The 23749-nt window shown below is 45.1% G+C and overlaps 1 protein-coding gene across 1 annotated transcript in view; it reads left to right on the top strand.

The window, feature by feature from the left end:
* Nucleotides 1-23749, top strand: part of LOC126458156 (ATP-binding cassette sub-family C member 4-like) — a 382852-nt gene that overhangs the window by 80087 nt on the left and 279016 nt on the right. The window contains exons 3-4 of the mRNA XM_050095019.1: nt 5196-5330; nt 18910-19114. Coding sequence (XP_049950976.1) covers nt 5196-5330; nt 18910-19114 — 340 coding nt within the window. The remainder of the gene's footprint in view (nt 1-5195; nt 5331-18909; nt 19115-23749) is intronic.

A 23749-nucleotide genomic window follows, 5' to 3' on the forward strand; every position in this document is an offset into this window, starting at 1 on the left:
ATGTGAGCATAATTATGGCCGTGCTACTTTTCCGCTCCTCGCCTCAAATTTCTCACGGTGCTAGCGAAGCACGTGCGACGTGCGGCGCGAGAAACTGTGCCTCAACCACAACGCCGCGAGACCTGGCGCAGGCGCGCGGCATTAGCCGAGCTGCAGACATGGTCTGTGCGGCTGGTCCCGGCGGAGGTTCGAGTCCTCCCTCGGGCATGGGTGTGTGTGTGTTTGTCCTTAGGATAATTTAGGTTAAGTAGTGTGTAAGCTTAGGGACTGATGACCTTAGCAGTTAAGTCCCATAAGATTTCACACACATTTGAACATTTTGAGACCTGGGGCAGGCGCGTGTCGCGTCCCAGTCGCGTCGCGTCGCAATTTGCGCGGTCCCACTTGAACCTGTGGCGTTACAAAAACGCGCGCTGCGCTGCGTCGCACCACACGCGCTATACGCGTCTCAGTTTGCGCCTAGCCTTACGCAAGTCTCTTCAACTCTGCACAGCTATCAAACCTGCATCCACATGAACCTGCTCACTGTCGTCTAACTATAGTCCCCACCACAATGGATTTTCTTGATGAACTTAAGAGTCGCCTGCGAACCACTGTGTGCAGTGAATCGAAAGTCGCCTGCGAACGAACCACTGTGTGCAGTGAATCGAAACCACTCGCTTTGCCCCCTCCAACCCCCTTTGTGCCAGACAGCCGACAAAAATATGGAAACATTAAAATCGCAACACATTATCATGGATAAATTTAGGTCCTGTATAACTTCCAAGGGGATGTTATACAGTTATTCCTGCAAAACAAAATAGTGGCAAGTTCAGGTAACAATGATGCAGGTGAATAGCGATCATGCAACCTTCTTTCCGAAGCAGGCCATAAAGGCCCAATAATGTTGAGATCCGTTGACTATGGTGGCCAAGGAAGATGAGACAGTCTATAGTAACAAAACGACTCATGAACGCTGCGAGCTGTGTGGACAGGGGCCCTGTCGTCTTGGAACACAGCACCACCTTTAGGGAACAAACATTTTACCATGGGATGGGACTGATCAGCCAAAATGGTCACATTATTCTTAGCAGAAATGCGACCTTAGAGAGTAAACGTGGGGAAACCACGATATGGCTGCCCAAATCATCACCGAACCCCTGCCATGTTTCACTCTTAGGATGTAAACTCGACCAGAAGTTGGAAACAGAGTGCAACAGCCGGTCGGTGTGGCCAAGCGGTTAAAGGCGCTACAGTCTGGAACCGCGTGGCCGCTACGGTCGCAGGTTCGAATCCTGCCTCGGGCTTAGATGTGTGTGATGTCCTTAGGTTAGTTAGGTTTAAGTAGTTCTAAGTTCTAGGGGACTGATGACCTTAGAAGTTAAGTCCCATAGTGCTCAGAGCCATTTTTAAGAGTGCAACAAGACTCATCCGACCAAATGACTTTCTTCCAATGCTATACAGTCCAGGTTTCGTGGTTTAGGGATTCGCTTTTCTGGTATGGGCATTTGCATTACTGATGAGTGCAATTCCCTGCCTATGGTGCTCACTTCTTGTTTTGGTGCTGGCAGGTTCCGTGGTTTAGGGATCCGCTTTCCTGGTATGGGCATTTGCATTACTGATGAGTGCAATTCCCTGCCTATGGTGTTCACTTCTTGTTTTGGTGCTGGCAGGGTTGGAGAGTGCAAGATTCAATTCTGCAGTGACTTTTGCAGCTGACCTCCACTTGTTTTTCGTCACAATCTTCAATGACTATCGGTGACGATCGCTTAGCACTCACTTCCGTCCGTGTTGTGGCTTAGAGAATGAAGTTTTTCCGCTTTCCCAGTATGCTGAATAAACCTTCGATAAGTTGTTTGTTGTTGTGGTCTTCAGCCCTGAGACTGGTTTGATGCAGCTCTCCATGCTGCTCTATCCTGTGCAAGCTGCTTCATCTCCCAGTACGTACTGCAACCTACATCCTTCTGAATTTGCATAGTGTATTCATCTCTTGGTCTCCCTCTATGATTTTTACCCTCCACGCTGACCTCCAATACTAAATTGGTGTTCCCTTGATGCCTCAGAACATGTCCTACCAACCGGTCCCTTTTTCTAGTCGAGTTGTGCCACAAATTCCTCTTCTCCTCAATTTTGTTCAGTACGTACTCATTAGTTATGTGATCTACCCGTCAAATCTTCAGTATTCCTCCGTAGCACCACATTTCTAAAGCTTCTATTCTCTTCTTGTCTAAACTATTTATCGTCCATGTTTCACTTCCATACATGGCTACACTCCATACAAATACTTTCGGAAACGACTTCCTGACACTTAAATCTATACTCGATGTTAACAAATTTCTCTTCTTCAGAAACGCTTTCCTTGCCAGTGCCAGTCTACATTTTATATCCTCTCTACTTCGACCATCATCAGTTACACTCCTGGAAATGGAAAAAAGAACACATCGACACCGGTGTGTCAGACCCACCATACTTGCTCCGGACACTGCGAGAGGGCTGTACAAGCAATGATCACACGCACGGCACAGCGGACACACCAGGAGCCGCGGTGTTGGCCGTCGAATGGCGCTAGCTGCGCAGCATTTGTGCACCGCCGCCGTCAGTGTCAGCCAGTTTGCCGTGGCATACGGAGCTCCATCGCAGTCTTTAACACTGGTAGCATGCCGCGACAGCGTGGACGTGAACCGCATGTGCAGTTGACGGACTTTGAGCGAGGGCGTATAGTGGGCATGCGGGAGGCCGGGTGGACGTACCGCCGAATTGCTCAACACGTAGGGCGTGAGGTCTCCACAGTACATCGATGTTGTCGCCAGTGGTCGGCGGAAGGTGCACGTGCCCGTCGACCTGGGACCGGACCGCAGCGACGCACGGATGCACGCCAAGGCCGTAGGATCCTACGCAGTGCCGTAGGGGACCGCACCGCCACTTCCCAGCAAATTAGGGACACTGTTGCTCCTGGGGTATCGGCGAGGACCATTCGCAACCGTCTCCATGAAGCTGGGCTACGGTCCCGCACCCCGTTAGGCCGTCTTCCGCTCACACCCCAACATCGTGCAGCCCGCCTCCAGTGGTGTCGCGACAGGCGTGAATGGAGGGACGAATGGAGACGTGTCGTCTTCAGCGATGAGAGTCGCTTCTGCCTTGGTGCCAATGATGGTCGTATGCGTGTTTGGTGCCGTGCAGGTGAGCGCCACAATCAGGACTGCATACGACCGAGGCACACAGGGCCAACACCCGGCATCACGGTGTGGGGAGCGATCTCCTACACTGGCCGTACACCACTGGTGATCGTTGAGGGGACACTGAATAGTGCACGGTACATCCAAACCGTCATCGAACCCATCGTTCTACCATTCCTAGACCGGCAAGGGAACTTGCTGTTCCAACAGGACAATGCACGTCCGCATGTATCCCGTGCCACCCAACGTGCTCTAGAAGGTGTAAGTCAACTACCCTGGCCAGCAAGATCTCCGGATCTGACCCCCATTGAGCATGTTTGGGACTGGATGAAGCGTCGTCTCACGCGGTCTGCACGTCCAGCACGAACGCTGGTCCAACTGAGGCGCCAGGTGGAAATGGCATGGCAAGCCGTTCCACAGGACTACATCCAGCATCTCTACGATCGTCTCCATGGGAGAATAGCAGCCTGCATTGCTGCGAAAGGTGGATATACACTGTACTAGTGCCGACATAGTGCATGCTCTGTTGCCTGTGTCTATGTGCCTGTGGTTGTGTCAGTGTGATCATGTGATGTATCTGACCCCAGGAATGTGTCAATAAAGTTTCCCCTTCCTGGGACAATGAATTCACGGTGTTCTTATTTCAATTTCCAGGAGTGTATTTTGCTCCCTAAATAACAAAACTCCTTTACTACTTTAAGTGTCTCATTTCCTAATCTGATTCCCTCCGGATCACCCGACTTAATTCGACTACATTCCATTATCCTCGTTTTGCTTTTGTTGATGTTCATCGTATATCCTCCTTTCAAGACACTATACATTCCGTTCAAGGGCTCTTCTAAGTCCTTTGCTGTCTCTGACAGAATTACAATGTCATCGGCAAACCTCAAACCTCAAGAAATAAAAACTTTGAGGTTTGCCTTCGATAAGGTACCTCTTGAATCATCAAAAACTTGTGCTCCCTTGGTTACGGGTGCACACACCATAAGACCACCAACAATTTTCCCACGTTCGAATTCACTTAGCTTCGACACAATACACTCGCGACTACGCAGAACACAGTTCTGACCATGATCGACACTTGCGACGTATTGAGGACATTGCACAGATGCCGTTCGTGGTTGAATACAACAGCGCAACTCGCAGCCTTGGCTAGCATTTGCATTTATTGTATGTTGAAAGATGCATTTCTCGCGGTGTTTCCATATGTTTATCCAGCCCATGTAGAAGGGGACAAAACGTTAGGTTTGCAAAGAAAACTCATTTAACCATGGCTTACTGACGTAGAAAATATAAATACTTGTAAGTTACAAACTGTAAATTTTCCTGATGTGACATAACATAACCAAAATATAGATCACGAGAAACAACTTTGCTGTAACAAGTTACACAATAATAGTAATTATTGAGTATGAATTATGAACGTCTTATTTCAGTTGCTAAGTGTTCTCATTTCGTGTTAAACGAAGAAAAAGAAAGAGAGAAAGAAAGATATTGATAATTTTTATGTGGCTATTTTGCCTGCTTGAAACTTACTGCCAAATTAAAACTGTCTGCCGGGCCAGCATGCATTTCGCAAACAGATCATACTTTTCGAGATCGTTTCTGTAGTACATACTCAACTTACTCTATGTCAAAACTGGAGTAGAGTTCACAGAAACTAACTTGCACAACTTAAGGAACCAACATTCCTTTCTTCCAGGAGAGCTATTAGATGAGGGCTACTATTAAAATGAACGCTCTGAGGATGGGTTGCGAGATAAGCCGTATAATTCAATAGGCAGGAATGTCTCCAGAGAAATACAAGACTTCAGGATAGAATGCAGGTCCACCGCTCAGTTGTAATTTGTCAGAAAGTTTGAGAAAAGTGCATACTCTGCTACAGAGTGAAAGATTCATTCTAGAAATAAGCTTGTTGTTTCTGAGCAGCCTACGTGAGAGGCAATAGCAGACAGTCGAGCAACCAGAATTTATCAGCCAAACCATGTTTACTTTTGACGACGAGAACGATGTCTAAGCAAACTTTGTTTCTGATTGCAGAAACTGGGAGAAACAACTGGAGAAGTCCAAGACTCGTGACCGTAAGCCGAGCCTCATGAAGGCTCTGGTGGTTACCTTCTGGAAGTCTGTCACTTTCTGTGCATTCCTGTCTTTTGCGGAGTTCGTTGTATTGAGGTAAGTATAGTCGGCAAAGAGCATTGACACTTTTAGAAATATGAGCTGTACTTTATACACTAACTGATAAAGAAAGTGAAGCACCCAGAAGACATGGTTTGATATCAATGTAACTTCGCATATTTTTAGAAAACACGCCATCGGTGGGTATTAAATCGTTAGATTGTAATTGTGTGTGTGAGGTCGAAAGGCCACCAGTATGAGTTTGTGTTGTTCATGTTCAGTTTTGTAGCCAGGTCTGGTCAGGTACACTGCTGGCCATTAAAACTGCTACACGCAGAAACGGGTATTCATTGGACAAATATATTATACTAGAACTGATATGTGATTACATTTTCACGCAATTTGGGTGCATAGATCCTGAGAAATCAGTACCCAGAACAACCACCTCTGGCCGTAATAACGACCCTGGTACGCCTGGGCATTGAGTCAAACAGAGCTCGGATGGCGTGTACAGGTAAGCTGCCCATTCAGCTTCAACACGATACCACAGCTCATCGAGAGTAGTGACTGGCGTATTGTGACGAGCCAGTTGCTCAGCCACCATTGACCAGACGTTTTCATTTGGTGAGAGATCTGGAGAATGTGCTGGCCAGGGCAGCAGTCGAACATTTTCTGTATCCAGAAAGGCCCGTACAGGACCTGCAACATGCGGTCGTGCATTCTCCTGCTGAAATGTAGGGTTTCGCAAGGATCGACTGAAGGGTAGAGCCACGGGTCGTAACACATCTGAAATGTAACGTCCACTGTTCAAAGTGCCATCAATGCGAACAAGAGGTGACCGAGACGTGTAACCAATGGCACCCCATACCATCACGCCGGGTGATACGCCAGTATGGCGATGACGAATACACGCTTCCAATGTGCGTTCACCGCGATGTCGTCAAACATGATGCTGTAAACAGAACCTGGATTCATCTGAAAAAATGACGTTTTACCATGCGCGCCCCCAGGTTCGTCGTTGAGTTCACCGTCGCAGGCGCTCCTGTCTGTGATACAGTGTCAAGGGTAACCGCAGCCATGGTCTCCGAGCTGATAGTCCATGCTGCTGCAAACGTCGTCGAACTGTTCGTGCAGATGGTTGTTGTCTTGCAAACGTCCCCATCTGTTGACTCAGGGATCGAGACGTGGTTGCACGTTCCGTTACAGCCATGCGGATAAGATGCCTGTCATCTCGACTGTTAGTGATACGAGGCCGTTGAGATCGAGCACGGCGTTCCGTATTAGCCTCCTGAACCCACCGATTCCATGTTCTGCTAGCAGTCATTGGATCTCGACCAACGCGAGCAGCAATGTTGCGATTCGATAAACCGCAATAGGCTACAATCCGACCTCTATTAAAGTCGGAAACGTGATGATACGCATTTCTCCTCCTTACACGAGGCATCACAACAACGTTTCACCTGACAACTCCGGTCAATTGCTGTTTGTGTATGAGAAATCGGTTGGAAACTTTCCTCATATCAGCACATTGTAGGTGTCTCCACCGGCGCCAACCTTGTGTTAATGCTCTGAAAAGCTAATCATTTGCATATCACAGCGTCTTCTTCCTGTCGGTTAAATTTCGCGTCTGTAGCACGTCATCTTCGTGGTGTAGCAATTTTAATGGCCAGTAGTGTATATAAGCAGCGTGAGCAGCGTTAGATTTTTTGTCTTAACTGGCATCCGGGTCGTGTCCATATAACAATTTCAAGAGTGGAATGTCAGTTATGACGATACGAGCATCAGGACAGCACAACGCCTAGTCTCCGAGTGCAGAAAGTCTCTGACCCGGCCGGGAATCGAGCCCGGGACCCATCAGTTAGGAATCCACCGCTCTGACTGCACAGCTACCGAGGCGGACAGCGCTAGTTGTTGAGCGAACACTGTAAAGGATACGGAGACGCCTCGTACTTCTCTGAGACAGCTCTATCCGCACCTGAGACAGTTTGAAAGGGGCCTTGTTGTTGGTCTTTATTTGGCCGGGTGGTCGAATATACAGATTTGTGGGGTGTTCGGATGTGACAGTGGACCGTTATTGAACTGCATGGAAACGTGAGGCCACGCGTCGTCAAGGTCCCGGTCGACCATGTCTGACCCCCACAACGGAGGATCGGAGTATTCTGTACCAAGCAGGTCTTAGCTCCTTCATTGTGCGCCTGTCATCCGAGAATAGGTTATCGACGTGCAATTCGCGTCATCCCATATCTTTGTTCAAAGACTAGCAGCAGCCGTGTAAGGAATTATCATCTCACGCCTGGGCTGCCGTTAATGTCACAACACAGACCGTTGTGTTCAGAGTGCTGCCGTGACCAGCAAGCAAGGAGTGCTGATGAATAACGTAGTATTGTGTTCAGCGGTGAATTTCAGTTCAGCACTTCGCCTGGTGACCACCGTCTTTGAGTACAGTGGCGATATGCAGGACGGTCTCATTCATCCGTTGTTTGGGAGAGGGCCAGTGCAGTGGTGTTACTGGTGGCGTCATGGTGTGGGGGAGCATGGGGTTGACTTCAGGTCATGGCTGGTGCTGATGGAGGTAACTTTGACGCACGATGGTATGTCACGGACTTTTTGTGTCCTCGTGTGTTACAACTCATGCGGCAGTATCATGGTGCCATTTTTCAACAAGGCAATGCTCGTTCACGCACAGCAGTTGTCTCTATGAACTGTTTGTGTTAAACTGAGATACTCCCGTGGCCAACAAAGTCACCAGATCTGTCACCGTCGTAACATGTGTGGCTAAGATCGGACGTCGATTCCGTCCCAGTGCCACTGTCGAGGATATCAAGGACCGGTTACAACAGTTGTGGCCCAGCTTGCCTCAGGAAAAAACACAGTGGCTTTATGACACAATTCCCAACTGAATCAGTGCTTGCCTCTTGGCCAGAGTGGGTGCAATGTCATACTGATAAGTGGGCTCATACTGCCAATTTGTTTTTAACTTTGACTCGATTTTGTAATTACTGAAAAAACATCACACACTTTCTGAATTCGTGAAATTTCATTTCGTCGTTGCCTTCTGGGTGCTCAGTATTTTTTTTTCAGGCAGTCGATGACAACTATTGAATTATATGAAAAAAACGTAAATTAGTTTCAAACTACGGCGTGTACACACTTTATTCAACATGTAAACGTCACTACAGATATTTAAATTTACGTTATGACGTGTTCGATAAGCCCGCCATCATTGGCGATGATGTGGCTCCGACTGATAGCGAAATTCTGCAGGACCCGCTGGCGAGTGGGAAGATCGACGCTGTCGATGACCTCCTGAATGGTTGTTTTCAAATGGTTCAAATGGGTCTGAGCACTATGGGACTTAACATCTGAGGTCATCAGTACCCTAGAACTTAGAACTACTGAAACCTAACTAACCTAAGGACATCACACACATCCATGCCCGAGTCAGGATTCGAACCTGCGACCGTAGCGGTCGCGCGGTTCCAGACTGAAGCGCCTAGAACCACTCGGCCACTCCGGCCGGCGGCTGTTTTCAGCTCAGCAATGGTTTTTGGGTTACTGCTATAGAACTTCTCTTTAATACAGCCGCACAAAAAGAAAACGCATTGTGTTCAGATCCGAAGAATATGGCGGCCAATCGAGGCCCATGCCAATGGCCTCTGGCTACCCCAGACCCAGAATGCGGCCCAAAGTGCTCCTCCAGGTCATCCAACACTTTTCTGCTTCGATGGGGTCGAGCTCCGTCTTGCACGAACCACATCTTGTCCAATGCAGGATAACGGGGTTAAGATCACCTTCCAAAACCTTCAAGTACCGTTCGGTAGTCTCCGTATCATCAAGGAATATCGCACCGATTATTCTGTGACTGGACTTTGCACACCACACAGTCATCCGTTGAGGGTGGAGAAATGCGGCTTCTCAGTCCCCCAAATGCGCCAATTTTGCTTAATGACGAACCCATCAAGTGCAAATGGCCGACAACAACAAGCCACGTGCGTATACGCAGACTAATTCCCAACACGCCCCGCTGCCAACCGTGCAGTTTGAACATCCTAACGCAAACCCTTCAGTAGTTATGACGATTTTACCTCGTGTAGTTCAATAACTGTCACCCTGCATATACTTAACGTAGCGTGTCCCTCCTAAGAGCTGTAAGTCGAATTTCCTCTGGTGTTTCGGCAGATATTAGCAATTTCGCATTTGCAGTGTGTTGCTGGAGTCAGGAATAACAAATAACGTTCACCAAGCGTTTCATGCGACGCCATTATCGATAGCAGGCGTCGGTTTGCTTCCCGTAACAAACAAAATGATTATTAAAGCGCAATTTTCCGTACCCAGTTGACAGAGCAATTCCAAATTAGCCTAGTGCGATATTCGTTTTATCAATATACGATATTATTGTAGACAGTATTAATGTAGACAGTAAAACACGAACACTAACCAGTATTCCAGCGGCGACTGAGCAGTGCCCTGATCGCGCTGATTGCTACCGCCATGCAGCAGCGCTGCTCAGTCGCTGCTAGGATAGTGCTTATTCTTCAGGTTCTACTATCCTTGTTAAAACATACCGGTAAAATAAATATCGCCTACACTAGTTTGGACGAATGGACAGATAAAATTCCGCTTGAAGAATGTTTTTGTTTGTAATGGGAATCAGACAGACGCACTCTGTCGGCAATAGGCTTCGCTGGAAAACCCTTGATGAGCATTTGTTGTTTGAGCTGTCTTGCGCTACACACTGCAAAAACAAAATTGTATATACGACGCTCTCTCTCTCTCTCTCTCTCTCTCCCTCTCTCTCTCTCTCTCTCTCTCTCTCTCTCTCTCTCTCTCTCTCTTCCCCCCCCCCTCTCCTAAGAGTCATGTACATGTATGTGTGTGTGTGTGTGTGTGTGTGTGTGTGTGTGTGTGTATTGTCACGAGGTGCGTAAAAATTTGTAATTGTCATCTATGAGGTGAATTAAGGCTTTTATTCATCTTTACACATTGCGAGATAACCCGAATCGTTGGAATTCGAAACCTGGATGAAGTAACTTCTATTTTTCACTGGTGTGCCTCTTAGAACCATCGTTGTATACTGAAACCAGTGTAAAACAGGGAAATATTCTGCTTGCAGAATATTTTTAGTTATATCACCAGGATTCTTATGCTTCATCTAAATTAATTTTTAACTGTATCAGGTCTTAAATAATGAATTATCAGCTTCATTGTAACTTTTTTGTTAGTTCTGGCAACAGATATGCTATGCTAACCATTATAATGGTGGTTAAGTTTCGGGTCAGTTGGTTAAATTACCTGAAAAAAATACAGCTACAATACATTTTTTTTAAAAATTTGGTTCATGCGAGCGGCATTTTTCATTTTTACACAAGAGGAATTGGTGTAATTTGTTCATATATTGATCATCATTACGCTTTTTTCGACTGGATTTTGAATGCCGCAACTTCCCTGTATTAAAAAAAAATTCTCTAGGTATTATATATTTTCTAGTTCCATACAAGTAAATACTCATAATTAACAGTTATATGCACTTTTATTCGGAATTCTGTAGCTCACGTTTCAATAATGTATACATGTCACGCACTTTTATTACGCTGATACGCTAGTGCAATGTTTCATTTATTATGTGGCTGATTGATACGTTTGTTTACGACAGAAGCTACATCTAAAGTCAAATTACAGTTTATTGTACGTTCGGAAACTACTTATGCAGTCATTAACGTTACTTAAGTTGGTACTGACGATCTTCAAACTTTATAGAAGCTTCTACAGGAACAAATAAGTAAAGCTGCGGTATCGTATTTCTTATCGCACCATAAGTGTTCTGTAACGTCATGGGGAGACTTGCTTATTCGGATTAGCGGAGGAGTCATGTTTTAGATAACACTAATGGAAATGTTGGATGAACGTTATAAAAAATGCCACATTTTATTCTAAAAGACAGTTTATTTTATAGGACACTTTAAATGGTTATTCATCGTTGTTATTAGAATGTTTTCTATAGTTATAACTTATGCTATCCTTCTGTTTATATTCAAGGATTCTTTCGTGTAATGGCTTTCTACGTCAACTACTACGCTTCACAAGTAACGTTACGGTATCTGGCGGAGAGTGTTCATGGCACCATTATAATCTGCTTCCTTTCCGTTCGGTTAGTGAATGGTGCATGGGAAGCACCACTGCCGGTAAACCTCTACTTGAGTTCTACCTAAGATTTTCTCGTCGTAGCCATTTCGCGACTTGTATGTAGGAGAAAATAATATGTTGCCCGACTCTTCTCGGAACGGACTCTCTTAAGAACTTCAAAAGTTAACCCCACCCTGATGCGCAATGCCTCTCTTGTAGCGTCTGCCGCTGGAGTTCGTTGAGGATCTCCGTAGCGCTCTCACCGTTGCTGTACTATTCGGAGACGAAATGTGCTCCTCATCGTTGGATCTTTCTAGCTCTTCTGTAAATCCCACCTTGTAAGCGTCCCATACTACGATTCACAAGAAACGCTCGAACTTTGTAAGCCTCTTCTTTCATGGATAAATTTAATCTGCTCCACTCAGCAACTTTGGTATCCTTTCTTCTTACCCATTCAGTACCCTTTGAAAATGTTGCTGTCTTGTCTGCTAGTCTCATTTAATTGCTGCAGATTTCTTTTCTCACTTTTCAATGTGCCTTCAGACTTCAGCGACATTTGTCATGTTGGTACAGTACTACATCGTTTCTAGTTCTCTAACATTGTTCAGCTGTTGATTTGACGTAACTTCATCTGACGATTACTGTTACTTTCTGAGCATTGTTTTCCGTGTAAACCTATGAACAGACGCTGCAGTGTACACAGCCACGAACAAAAAGCCCACAGTGGAGTGAGTGTAAACAAGAAACGTCAACAAGAGATATCAATATGTAAATATTTCAACGTTAATTAACGTCGCCTACAAGCTCCAGCTGTTTAAACAGTGCCATCTGTTAGCATTACCGGTTAACATTGTAAATATTTTTTTAAAGTTCTTGTTCACCGTAATTTTCTTATTATTTTTCGAGACAGAGACTGATAATGGGTAACAGAGGCGTTTTATATGTACATACAGACTTCAAGAAGAATATAATAATTCCAATCTCAAAGAAAGCAGATGTTGACAGATGTGAAAATTACCGAACTATCAGTTTAGTAAGCCACAGCTCCAAAATACTAGCACGAATTCTTTACAGACGAATGGAAATCTGGTAGAAGCCGACCTCGGGGAAGATCAGTTTGGATTCCGTAGAAATATTGGAACATGTGAAGCAATACTGACCCTACGACTTATCTTAGAAGAAAGATTAAGGAAAGGCAAACCTACGTTTCTAGCATTTGTAGACTTAGAAAAAGCTTTTGACAATGTTGAATGGAATACTCTCTTTCAAATTCTGAAGGTGGTAGGGGTAAAATACAGGGAGCGTAAGGCTATTTGCAATTTGTACAGAAACCAGATGGCAGCTATAACAGTCGAGGGGCATGAAAGGGAAGCAGTGGTTGGGAAGGGAGTGAGACAGGGTTGTAGCCTCTCCCCGATTTTATTCAATCGAACCAAAGCCTGCGTGTTATTGGCTGAACACTCAGAAGATGCAACAAATCTACTAAGCCGGCCGGTGTGGCCGAGCGGTTCTAGGCGCTACAGTCTGGAACCGCGCGACCGCTACGGTCGCAGGTTCGAATCCTGCCTCGGGTATGGATGTGTGTGCTGTCCTTTGGTTAGTTAGGTTTAAGTAGATCTACGTTCTAGGGGACTGATGACCTCAGAATTTAAGTCCCATAGTGCTCAGAGTCATTTGAACCATTTTGAGGAGTTTGTGCCACAACTTGACTAGAAGAAGGGATCGGTTGGTAGGACATGTTCTGAGGCATCAAGGGATCACAAATTTAGCAATGGAGGGCAGCGTGGAGGGTAAAAATCGTAGAGGGAGACCAAGAGATGAATACACTAAGGAGATTCAGAAGGATGTAGGTTGCAGTACGTACTGGGAGATGAAGAAGCTTGCACAGGATAAAATAGCATGGAGAACTGCATCAAACCAGTCTCAGAACTGAAGACCACAACAACAACAACATGTTTTACATTGAGCATGATTATTACTGTAGTGCCTGTACATCCACACATATTATAAAAATGGATGTAAGTATGTATATGTGAATGTATGTATGTTGCACTGGACCTATTTCAATCAAACTTGGTACACATATCTGCCGTCTGAAAAGAATCACTGTAGGGATAAGAAAAACCTGCCTGTCGAAGGGGTGGGACGGAGGGCGAGAAAGCAGTGTAGCCAGCGACGCGCGAATGACCATACTTTAGTCATCCAGTATTTGAGAACAAGAGCACTTAGTGACTTGCAACAAATTGTACACATAATTTCAAACCTTTACGAAACTTATACTCTCTAGAAACCTTCTCAAAATGATGAAAGGAAAAAAGTTTATCACTTACGACATTTTCGCTGTTCATGGAGTAAATCTACCACATGAAGCATGAAGTTTTGTTACTTCTCTTCTACTAACAGTATTCGTGACAATTTTGCAGACAGTACTCAAATATACCACTGAGTGTAGCAGCCAAATTATGTCACTGTACGGCAAATAGTTCAGGAGCCGTGATGTCAAAAACACGCGTGATAATCTGCCGCATCATGCATGACGTTTAAATTTATTAATTCGTTGCTATTAATGATATTAACTACTGTTTTAGCAGACAGTATGCACAAGTGTCACTGAATGTATCTATGGAAAATCTATAGAAACATATCATTGTACGACATGTAGTTCAGGAGTTATGACGTCAATTACTGAGATGCGTGAAAAACAACTTCATCATGCAAGACATTTTAATTTACGACTTCTTTACTACTAATTCTATTCACAGCAAATTTCGCAGACTGTAGGCACATATACCACTGGTGGTATCTGCAAAATTATTTCATTGAACAGCATATAGTTCAGAAGATACAACCACACAAACATTGAGCTGTGTGAAGATGAAACTGCAGGATGAAATTCGCTAGAGAAACAGATAAAATATGTGTATAAATTCGCGTAAAATCTGTTAAATATATGTGAAATATATCTGATATATATTTGAGATGTGCGTACTCGGGCTAATACGTAGGTAAAAAGCTCATCTTAAACCCCCTGTAACGATTTCAACCAAATTTGGTATACATGATAGTTAAAATCTAGAAAATAAATACTATGGTGGTAAGAACCGCTAGCCTCTTATTGGGGTGAGTGTGATAACGCGGGGAGAGATGAGGTTGGAGAAGATGGACCGACAGCGGAGGGGAAGGAGGAGATTGGGGGGGGGGGAAGTAGGAGATGAACATAGAGAAGGAAAGGGGGAAATGGATAGAGAGTGGCGAGATGAGGGGAGAGAAAGGGAAGAGGAAGGGATGCACAGAAGCAGGGGGAGGAAGAGATGGGCAGAAAGAGAGGAAAAATGAGAGGAACAAAGTAAGGGAGAGGAGGAAATGGACAGAGAAAGGGAAAAGTTGGAGCGGGACAGAAAAAGGAAAGAGGACGAGACGAACAGGGTGGGGGGAGAAGTGCATGGACACAGGGGTAGGGGCAGGTGAACTAAAGGGGGGGGGGAGCAGATACAGAGAGAGCGAGAGGAGAAGATGGATAGGAAGAGGAGCAGGAGAAGATGGACAGAGAGTGGTGGGGGTGGGGTGGAGGAGGTGGACAGAAAGGGTGTGAAGGAGGAGGTGGACTAATAGAAGACTGGAATAAATACATATCCGGGCAACGCCATGTACTTAAGTACTATGGAAACAGTCGGGAAAATCTCGTGCTATTTAATAGATTTTTAATCATTTTGAAATTAACTTAATCCAAAATTCGTTCCTAAGAAGAAAAAGTTGGTAACAGTAGTTACGTTGCTGTATTTAAAATATTTATTGTCGGTTTCCTACGTAATGAAATTTCTAGGTGCACTACTGATAAACCTGGTGAAACCGAATCTTTCGCATACATTTGCCTACATTTCCCACGAGCAGAGATGGTGCCGTTTGTTGCGAGGATATCATGACGATTATTGTCACATCCGATTTGAAATATAAAGTGGTGACGAATCACTTACATACGGCTCTTGGCACCTTGTTTGGCCCAAATATTTCCTAATTACTTTCTGAACCAGTTTGCGACGTTTAATATTATTCCTTATTACCAGAAAATGGCAAGTCCCCCGTCCCTCCATTTCTTTATTTGGTATTCGACGACGTAGTAATTAAGTCAGTATACTTTGTTAATTTGACACATCCTTATGTGATCGTAAGCACAAATATCACACTTGTGTTGTTCAGTAAACGTTAGCGAGAGCAGACACACTCTAACTGCACATATAAAACTCTCACCCATGCTCGTAATCTCTGGTCTACGAAACAGCAACTTTATTCCGAGGTAAATGTTGCTGCCGAAACTTCCAATGCTGTATATTTGACGGATACACTCCATTTTAGCTTGCTGCATCATCTTGATCCTTACCTTTTAATCTAATAATTTATTTATCGAATGCTTCTTTCTGCAGTCATTTTAATAAAGAAGCGGACTATTATACGTTGATAAGAACGCGAAAACGAATGGAATTTTCAGAATCGGGCGACAATTTGTAAGTATACTGCCGTTAACCTAATTCAACCGTTGTATCCTTGCTCCACTATTTTGATGTAATGCTAGCAGTGTCATTGTTACAATAATCCTTTCTCATATCTACTGGTATCAGGCCAATTAATGTCGTCTTCCACCACAGCAATAACAATTGTAATGGTAGAATTTACAGTCGATGCTTTCGCGTAGTTAGGTTTTTTGAATTTTATGTTATATTTACTCCGCTTGTTCAGTATTATAGTATATGATTCACGGAAACAGTGTGAGACCTGATCGAAGCACAGTTTAACACTGAAACGCTCATTGCCTTTGTAAACTGTGAGAAAGTTTTTGACAAAGTAATCCGCAAAAAAGGTACTGAAAATTCTAGTACAAGATCACATGTCAAAACGAATATCCAGACTATTTGCAACATATACACTAAAATTCCAATTACCCCAGAGGGCTCTACCTACGCCCTACCCACACGAGGAAGGTCCGCATCAGCACCTCCCCAGAAAGGCTTTCCCCTAATTAGCCTCACGTTCAGGAGACCGCCTAAGTGTGGATGTTACCAACCCTCTAACAACGTTGGCGCCAGCGCCTGCAGTCACTCCCTGGGCGCTGGAGGAACTGTTAAAGTGGGATTTGATTGGCACCAATTGTCCGTGATGGAAGCGTGCTTTAAACGAAGAAGCTGCTCTCACACTGAGCAACGGATGCTTTTCATTGGCCACTGTCTTGTGGATTTTAACTAAACAATTAAAGACAAATGCCATCAAAGTGAAGCTAATAGTACAGTGTAACATGTAACAACCCTGGTACATGAGCGACAGTTGAGAAGAGGGTTCCTGATAGTGCTTGTAGACAATGAGCGATGTTTAAAGAACGAGATGGTTTTGGTGAGTTGTAAATGAAACCACTAAACTCCATATTTTTTTTGGAAAGTTGATGTGTGGTGGTTTTGCTCGTCTTTTGATCAATTAAAAAAAATGGCTCCAAGCACTATGGGACTTAACATCTGAGGTCCTCACCACTCACTCTTAATCTCCTCCTTCCCTTCTGTTTGTCTATTTCTTCAATCCCCTTTCTCTCACCATATGTTCCTCTCTCCTCCTCCTCCTTATCATATTCTTCTCCCCCTCTCTCTCTCCATCTCTGCCTCGCCCACTTCCATATACAACTACTCACACCCTTCTAAACTGCCACCTCCCTCGAGTATCTCCCCCTCCTACTCTCTCACTGCATTTTTCCTTTTCCCCTCACTCTGTCCATCTGCTCCTCTATCCATCTCAATCTGTACCCTGCTATGCTCATTGGCATGTGTGCCCCTCCAAGACAGTGAATAAAGCAGGCCCATACTACTCTCACAACATACCTACCATGCAGGTCAGGTTGCACATCAGAGGCTTGAAATTCATTTATTTGCCACTGATGTACAGGCCGCTGTGAAAAGAGTATCATAAGGCAGGCTAATACTACTCCAACACAATACACCTGTCATGTAATCTTGTACTAGTATTTTAAGCATCTCGTTCCACCAGAAAGGAGGTATACGGCCCGTGTTGTCTGTAGTTCAATACTGCGGTTCGATCACGTTCCCATTGTTACTTTGTGCCAGGAAGGGCTCTCAACAAGGGAAATGGCTAGGCGTGTCGGAGTGAACCAAGGCGATGTTGTTTGGACATTGAGGAAATACCGAGAGACAGGAACTGTCGATGGCATGCCTCGCTCAGGCCGCCCAAGGGCTACTACTGCAATGGATGACCGCTACCTACTGATTATGGCTCGGAGGAACCCTGACCGCCACGCCACCGTATTGAATAATGCTTTTCGTGCAGCCACAGGTCGTCCTGTTACGATTCAAACGGTGCGCAATAGTCTGCACGATGCGCAGCTTCACTCCCGGCGTCCGTGGCGAGGTCCATCTTTGCAATCACGACACCATGCAGCGTGGTACAAATGGACCGATCAGGATTGGCATCACATTCTCTTCACCTTCGAGTGTAGCATATGCCTTCAACCAGAAAATCGTCGGAGACGTGTTTGAAGGCAACCCGATCAGGCTGAACGGCTAAGACACACTGTCCAGCGAGTCCAGCAAGATGGAGGTTCCCTTCTGTTTTGGAGTGGCATTATGTGGGGCCGACGAACGCCGCTGGTCGTCATGGAAGGCGCCGTAATGGCTGTACGATGCGTGAATGCCATCCTCCGAGCGATAGTACAACCATATCGGCACCATATTGGCGAGCCATTCATCTTCATGGACGACAATTCGCGCCCCAATCGTGCACATCTTGTGAATGACTTCCTTCAGGATAACGACTAGAGTGGCCAGCATGTTCTGCAGACATGAACCCTATCGAACATGCCTGGGATAGAATGAAAAGGGCTGTTTATGGACGACGTGACCCAACAACCACTCTGTGGAATCTACACCGAATGGCCGTTGAGGAGTGGGGCAATCTGGACCAACAGTGCCTCGATGAACTTGTGGTTAGTATGCCCCGACGGATACAGGCACGTATCAATGCAAGAGGACGTGCTACCGGGTATTAGAGGTACCGGTGTGTACAGCAATCTGGACCACCACCTCTGAAGGTCTCGCTGTGTGGTGGTACAGCATGCAATGTGTGGTTCTCATGAGCAATAATGAGGGCGGAAATGATTTTTATGTTGATCTCTATTCCAATTGTCTGTATAGGTTACGGAACCCTCGGAACCGAGGTGATGCAAAACCTTAAAACTTATCAAATGAAACGATCATTTAAGGGAAGCTTTCTGTGTTTGTGATGCTACACCTTCTCCATTACTTTCAACAGATAAATGTTGTTATCACCCATTCTTGATGGTGTATTTGCTGCTCGTAGGACACATAATGAATCAGACATAGTTAGGATGTTACTTAATCCAAGTGGCTGGTCGGAATGGAGACGATGGATCTTCTGTAAACAATGATGATATCTGAGAGAGGGTGTGACCGGCGTGCTGAGACGCTGCCTACACTGTGGTGTGGCTGCCTGTGTGCCGCAGGTCGACGCAGCCGCTGCTGGTGGGCCGTGTGGTGAAGGTGTTCTCGCCGGGCGCGCGGCCGCCGGTGGCCGAGGAATACGGCTTCGCGGCGGCGCTGGTGGCCAACGTGCTGGTGCGCATCTTCTGCTGGCACCACAACTCCAAGGAGGCGCAGCTCGTCGGCATGCGCGTTCGCGTCGCCTGCTGCAGCCTCATCTACCGCAAGGTGAGCCCTCTGCTTCCTCTTCGCTGCGGCAGCGGTTGTAAATAAAATCATCTGTGAGATCAGTTTGCTCTGGGAAGCCGTCGATTGCTTCTTTTCTGCACCGACCGTCTATAATCCCTACCGGCAAGAGAAACATCTGGGACAAACCAAAATGGTGAAATTCCCTTGTAGCTAATGCTGGGAGAAAAATATCTTATTAACAGTTTTGTAAAACACTCCTCTAGCGCCGCTTGCCCTTGCTAAAACAGAAAGCTGCCCTACAGCTTTCTGTTGTGATCGTGGAACAGAGGTCAGCTTCCTCTCGTACTTGCAGATGTGTCTAGGGTCTTCCACATGTCGTCCCACGCTAAGACCATTGCGCAACAAGATGGCGCATTGTCAGAAGACGGTAGATTTCCGGGTTTCCTGCTGACACAGTTGTGCTGTGGTACTAATAACGAGTGTATTATAATGTGCGAGTTAAATGGCGCGGCAACTGGAAGCTACCTCTAAGGCTGAAGTATGCGGGACAGTACGGTGCTTGTGGACAAAAGGTCTACATTCCACACGGATTCACCGTGGAATTTTGGTGGTGTATGGACCGAATGCAACGATTCAGCACAAGTGGAATTGTGCCAACAGTACAACCGAGACCTGACATAGGTGATGTTGATAAATGCGATTCCCGTCTTTACAGCAAGCTGAAAGAACATCTGAGAGCAAAAAAATTTCCAACTATGCGGTCTTTCACTCTAAGGCTCTCGAATGGCTCCGAGACTAAGGAGCGGATTTCTATCGTCTAGAAATTGAACGATTGATAGAATGTTCCGACCATTATTGGCAGAGACTTGGTGACTATGCTGAAAAATAGTGCTGTACCGGGTGATCAAAAAGTCAGTATAAATTTGAAAACTGAATAAATCACGGAATAATGTAGATAGAGAGGTACAAATTGACACACATGCTTGGAATGACATGGGGTTTTATTAGAATAAAAAAAAATACAAAAGTTCAAAAAATGTCCGACAGATATGTCTGATCAGAATAGCAATAATTAGCACAACAAAGTAAGACAAAGCAAAGATGATGTTCTTTACAGGAAATGCTTCATATGTCCACCATCATTCCTCAACAATAGCTGAAGTCGAGGAATAATGTTGTGAACAGCATTGTAAAGCATGTCCGGAGTTATGGTGAGGCATTGGCGTCGGATGTTGTCTTTCAGCATCCCTAGAGATGTCGGTCGATCACGATACACTTGCGACTTCAGGTAACCCTAAAGCCAATAATCGCACGGACTGAGGTCTTGGGACCTAGGAGGCCAAGCATGACGTAAGTGGGGGCTGAGCACACGATCATCACCAAACGACGGGCGCAAGAGGTCTTTCACGCGTCTGGCAATATGGGGTGTTTTTTTTTTTGTTCTAATAAAACCCCATGTCATTCCAAGCATGTGTGTCAATTTTTACCTCTCTATCTTCATTATTCCGTGGTTTATTAAGTTTTCAAATTTATACTGACTTTTGGATCACCCGGTATATCTGTGTAACTTTAAAGTGTGGTGCAGCATTCAGTAAAAGTCACTTAGCCTGTCATAATAATGTGTAATTTACTTTTTGAAATCCAATCGTGTTTCAGCTTGTCCTCTCACTTGATCAACCACATTATAGTCAAGCTGCTATTACAATTTAAGTACAAGTGAGAAGATCTCGTGGTCGTGCGGTAGCGTTCTCGCTTCCCACGCCCGGGTTCCCGGGTTCGATTCCCGGCGGGGTCAGGGATTTTCTCTGCCTCGTGATGGCTGGGTGTTGTGTGCTGTCCTTAGGTTAGTTAGGTTTAAGTAGTTCTAAGTTCTAGGGGACTTATGACCACAGCAGTTGAGTCCCATAGTGCTCAGAGCCATTTGAACCATTTTTGAACAAGTGAGAAGAACTAGAAACGTAGTTCGACTCAAAGAAACAGATATATCGAATGAAATCCTCTGATAGATACAATAATCTCACTTTATTAACGTGAGTGGCAATGCGTTATTAAGCTGTTCAACTTTTTAAGGTTATTCGACCGGTTGTAGCTGCTCGATCAAGAGGAGAAAAATCACACGCAGTAAAAACTGAAATGTACGAGAAAATGAATACGAGCGAGAAATAGATTATATCAAATGATGCTACGCTGGTAGCAGAACTTTCAGCACTACCTGAGCGACAGCATGGGTGACTTCGATGTTCAGTTGCAGTTGAACTTGCGGAGTATTTTTAATTAAGTTGTTATGGCGGGCAAGCAAATAATTGCTTACATGATAGGCTCGTTGAAACCGGGAGTCGTCTCTGATCATCTGAAGCTTCAGAACTCCGAAATACTGAACAATATGGCATCTACACTATTGGAGCATATTGCCCGAGCTTGCTATAGTTGTGGCGGAAACACCTGTAGACTTCTTTCAAAAAGTGAGATTCGCTGCTCGTTTTGGCCGCTGTTTAAAACTTCGGCTTCCAAAGAAAACAGTCGACAGCTTGCAGTGACACTCAGGGTATTTATAAAGTTCACGAAACATTAAAAAGAATTACAGTACAGATAAATGGCCAAATACAACGTAACAAATGATGGAATACGTGGAAAAAACTCACAAAGCTTTTCTTTTACAGTAGTTATAAGTGTTCTATGCGTCCAGCCTTTGTAATGCGGCACACATTTAATCAGTGGTCCAGCATCCGGCCCAGCACTTCAGGAGTGGTGGTAAGAACAGTTGCTGCAATGAAGTGCCACAAGTCGTCGAAGATCTGCGGTAGTAGTGGAATATAAACTCTATCCTTGATGTAACGCAAAAAAACCCAAAGCGTCAAGTCCGGCTACCGTAGGGTCCATTCGAGTAGCGCCAGGTCAGCGGCCGCATCGCGGCTTATCCGGCGACATGATAGCGTCTCATTGACATAATCTTACACACAATCGTGGAAATGCTGACGAGCGTCATCTATTTGAAAGCTGAAATCCCAGCTATCAGTTTTCAAGTCGTGGTATGAGCCACAATTGTAGCATGTCTAGTTTAAGTGATGCCATTGACAGTTGCCTCAGCAAATAAGAAAAGTCCATAGATTGTCTTTTTGGACACGCCTCAGAACGCGTTAACTTTCTCGGAATCCCGTTCGACAGTTGCATATCAATCCTCTGCCTCCAGAATGTGTGTTGTGTCTACTGAACTACCCCAGAGGGCGACAAATGGCTTCGTCACCGAAGATTAATTTGCCTGCGAAGCCACAATTTTCGAGACATTTCGGCATATTTGTACTCTATAATTGTATGTTTTCACTCTTAATCGCTTACGAAGGATTTTCCACACTGCTGGCTGAGAGATGTTGACTTCTGCACTAGCTCGACAGGTCGACGTTGAAGCATCACGATCCTCACACGATCCACTGTCTGTTCTGACAAGCCCGATCGGCCTGAACATTTCACGTCGCACACTCATCCATCCTCCTCGAACTTCCTTTACCACTTCACTATGCTCTTGTGTTCTTGTTTCGTCTTGCGAAACTTTCACGGCAAGCTCGCTACATACTCACCACCAATTAGCAACGGGGAAATTCTAGCAACAAATAGTTTCTCTGCCCGTTTCTCCATAATTTGTAGCAACTACAGTTCGCGGCGCCCCTGTCGGCAGTTTTCCATGCTAACGCGACAGCAAAACACACACACACACACACACACACACACACACACACACACACACACACACACGCACACACAAAATAGAGTTTGTACTGTATCAGTTGTCACGTTGTATTTAGTCGTTTCCCTATACCGATTTATTAAATTGTTTCGACGACTTAATAATTACCCTGTAACTATGTCTTTTGCAGCAGTTCTGGAAGAAGTAATCTGGGACGTCAGTTGCCAGGTACTGACGTCTCCTAGCGGCCAACAGCACCCTGCAAGCGTATTGCGGCTCGTGCAAACATTCAACTTCCTACAAAGGCCTGATTTTAATGGGACTCGCCATCTCGGCGATAATTAGTAACTGTTTAATACAAGTGGCGGTCAAAAAGTTTCCACCCGATGGCCATACGGTTCAGAATTGGTATGCCGTTCAGGCAAAATCACCGTGAGCATTAACGCAATCATTCTGCCGATGCAGCAAATTGCAGATACCATTTAGTGTAACATCTTGACATGCTGAATGAAGCAATCCGTAACAGTATGCTGGACATCCTCGTTCGACACGACTTTAAGTGTTCGTAAGAAACGTCTTGCTTACTCGCATGAAGTGCTGAGTGCTATTGACAAGGGATTTTAGATTGTTTCTGTATTTGTGGCTTTCCGGAAGGCTTTTGACACTGTACTACACACGTGGCTTGTAGTGAAATTGTGTGCTTATGGAATATCGTCTCAGTTATGTGACTGACGGAAAGTCATCGAGTCAGACAGAAGCGATTTCTGGCGTTCCACAGGATGATGTTATAGGACCTTTGCTGTTCCTTATCTATATAAACGATTTTGGAGACAATCTGAGCAGCCTTCTTAGCTTGTTTGCAGATGACGCTGTCGTTTATCGACTATAAAGTCATCAGATCAAAACAAATTGTAAAACGATGTAGGAAAGGTATCTGTACGGTGCGAAAATTAGCAATTGACCCTAAATAATGAGAAGTATGAGGTCATCCA

This window comes from Schistocerca serialis, chromosome 2, assembly GCF_023864345.2.
Source record: "Schistocerca serialis cubense isolate TAMUIC-IGC-003099 chromosome 2, iqSchSeri2.2, whole genome shotgun sequence".
Lineage (NCBI taxonomy): Eukaryota > Metazoa > Arthropoda > Insecta > Orthoptera > Acrididae > Schistocerca > Schistocerca serialis.